Raw genomic sequence first — 3157 nt, 5'->3', positions numbered from 1 at the left:
ACAAAAGGGTTTTTGAGTCTGAAGCTAGATATCTGTAACAACATAAAGTGGACATGGAGGAAATTAATGAATGGAAGTAAATCGCCACTAAGTCCACCGAGAGATTGGAATATTTGGAGCAAGGGTTGATGGAGTTTGAGGGAAAGATGAGGAAGAGGCTTTCAGATTGACAGAACACGGATGGCAATGAAGGAGGGCATCTAGCAAAGGCTTACCTATTGCTGGATATGCGCGACCTGGGGAACCAGACTGACGGAGTCAAGAGAGCCAAGCATGGAGAAGGTCCCTCAGGGACTAAATAGATTTAGCAAATGGTGTTCTTTACTATTTTCTAGCTTAGTTTAGATTTCGATTGTAATAAGGCTAAATGCCATTAGTAACTTCATTATTATTGTCGATTTAGTAAAATTTTGGCCCGTTTTCACATTAATGAAATGATGCAATATTGGCATCAATTTTCTCCAAGTCTATGTGTCACTTAGGCCTACCTTGTGCACAATGAGGTCCCCAATTAGGACACGAATTATTGCATGATTTTATAGAACAAGTTTAAATACTGCAAGCATTCTTTCTAATATCCCTTACTGGCCTGGTTACCTTTTGCTTTTTATTTCTTTTGATTATTCCCATTCCCCACGGTTGGTTCGTGCATACTGGCATCATCTGCATATTACACTAGATACAGAGGTACTCCACCTCCTCCTCTACCAAGTTATCTTAAAGGTAGAAGCAAAGGGAAAGGAAAAATGGATGATTTGAGCGGTATCAAAAAAGACAATGCTACTATGGCAAAAAACGTTGAAACTTTAGATGGCCGAAGTACTCCGGCATAGAACGAATTGATCTTACACCTAGAACAGAAAATCTTGGAGCTACAAGGAGAACTTGAGAAGGTCCGAATCTTGGCAAACCTTTCCCTCACCCTAAACGTCCCTGATATCAACCAACAAAAGCCAAATGCCCAAAACCCGACACCACCCCAAAACACACAGAACCAAAATTCACCATCGAATCCTCCCGCGCCACATCAATACAACACACCTCCTCAAAACCATAATCCTCTACTGGTACCTACTCCCCAACAATGCCACCATCATCCGACTCAATACCTGCAAACCACCACTTATCACACTCCCCAAAATGCACCACAACCTACTCCTGAACCCAAAAACTCAACCAGTGCCACCCTTATGCCCAGATTCCCTGAGTTCACCAAAGCAATCCTATATATGTGGAAATTTTACCCCATACCCCAAAACAAACCCTATATATACCGAAATCAACCGAGAAGGATTTACTCATCATGAACATGGCGGAGGAACTTATGAAGCTTACTGGCAGAGTTCAGAGTGTCGAAGGTGGTAGGGGCATTGTAGGTTTGAACTATGAGGACTTGTGCATTCAACCAGATGTAGAACTGCCGGAGGGTTACAAACCTCTCAAGTTCGAAATGTTCGATGGAATCGGTGATCCAAAAGTACATCTAAGAATATATTGTGACAAACTTGAAGGAGTGGGCAAAGATGAACGAATATGTATGAAGTTGTTCATGAGAAGCGTCACAGGAGATGCTTTATCTTGGTACATTAGTCAGAACCCGAAGAAGTGGGTTAATTGGGTGAGCATGGTGTGAGACTTCATGGACCGATTCAGGTTCAACATAGAAAATGCACCAGACGTTTTCTACATTCAAAATCTCAAGAAGAAACCAATGGAAACCTTCCGTGAGTATGCTACTCAATGGAGATCTGAAGCTGCGAAAGTAAGGCCAACACTTGAAGAAGAATAGATGAATAAGTTCTTCATAAAAAAGCTGACGGTTATTGAAAACCATAAATTCTCTGACATCATCATGTTGGGAGAAATAATAGAAGAAGGGATCAAGAGTGGAATGGTGACAAATTTCGAAGCACTACAGGCCACAAATAAAGCTTTGCAGTCAGGGGGTATCTCTAAGAAGAAAGAAATGGGTGTTGTAATGGTGTCCCAGGGTCCTAAGTCTTCTCTCACATACCAAACACCTCCACCCACATACCAGCCCTCACCCCTCAGATACCAACAACTTGCCACCGCCTACCATGCCTATAACACACAACCCGCATATTATCACTCACCACCACCCGCCCGCCAAAATTACCAAAACCCAAGACCAAACTTCGACCGCAGATCACCCAGACAATACACTCCAATTGTTGAACCAATAGACCAAATGTATAAGAGACTGAAGGCTACTGGTTATGTCACTCCCATTCCCGCAATTTCTATGGAAAACTCTTCTTAGTGGATTAACCCAAACAAGACATATGCCTATCACTCAGGCATGAAGGGCCAAACCATTGATGAGTGTCTCACTCTGAAGGACAAGATTTAGACATTGATCGACACCAAGGTCATACATGCAAAAGAAGTCGTACCCAATGTTCGTAACAATCCTCTCCCTGATCACATAGATGAGGGAGTGAATCTGATAGAGACCGATGAAGAATGGGATCCGGAGGGGTCAATTGGACTCATTCGGGAGGGGGTGATAATAAAACATCCCAGTCACCCTCACGTCCATTGTGGTACAAACCCAAGCACCGCTTGAAGTCGAGGCAACCTCACCAGCACCATTTGAAGTTGAGGTAACCACACCCTTCACTGTTATGGTAGCACCCACGCCTTCTTAAAAGTATGATGCTATACCATGGGATTATGTTGCAGAAGTGAGAAGGAAAGGAAAAGTGAAAATGGAAGAAATAGGTACAGCACAAGGCATGACTAGAGCACTTGGGAGGAATAAGCAAAGAAGCTGCATCTAAGCCGCCTATTGTTGAGACTGGTCCTGACAACCTTTGGAGAAAAGTAAAAGCGAGAGAATACTTTGTGGTTGACCATTTGAACAAAACTCCTGCTCAGATATTTATCTTGTCACTGTTACAAAACTCTGAGATACACATGAATACCTTGATGAAGGTACTGAGTGAAGCCTATGTACCCACCAACATCACTAGTGGGTAAATGGCCAACATGGTCGAGTAGGTACTGGAAAGCCACAAAATCACCTTTCATGAAGACGAGCTACCACCGGAAGGACTAAGTCACAACAGGGAATTACATATCACAGTGCAATTTGAGGATAAATTCATCGCCAGGGTCCTGATAGATGGGGGTTCGA

The 3157-nt window shown here is 43.0% G+C and overlaps 1 protein-coding gene across 1 annotated transcript; it reads left to right on the top strand.

Annotated features, from left to right (window-relative positions):
* Nucleotides 1-1309: 1309 nt before the first annotated feature.
* On the top strand, nucleotides 1310-1789 carry LOC138909497 (uncharacterized). The gene is made up of 2 exons (XM_070200697.1): nucleotides 1310-1581; nucleotides 1654-1789. Exons 1-2 carry the CDS (start codon nucleotides 1310-1312, stop codon nucleotides 1787-1789), a joined length of 408 nt encoding a protein of 135 aa, XP_070056798.1.
* The last annotated feature ends 1368 nt before the right edge of the window (nucleotides 1790-3157 follow it).

Source organism: Nicotiana tomentosiformis, chromosome 4 (assembly GCF_000390325.3).
Source record: "Nicotiana tomentosiformis chromosome 4, ASM39032v3, whole genome shotgun sequence".
In the NCBI taxonomy this organism is placed as follows: Eukaryota; Viridiplantae; Streptophyta; class Magnoliopsida; order Solanales; family Solanaceae; genus Nicotiana; species Nicotiana tomentosiformis.
This window is presented reverse-complemented; position numbering and strand designations above follow the sequence as displayed.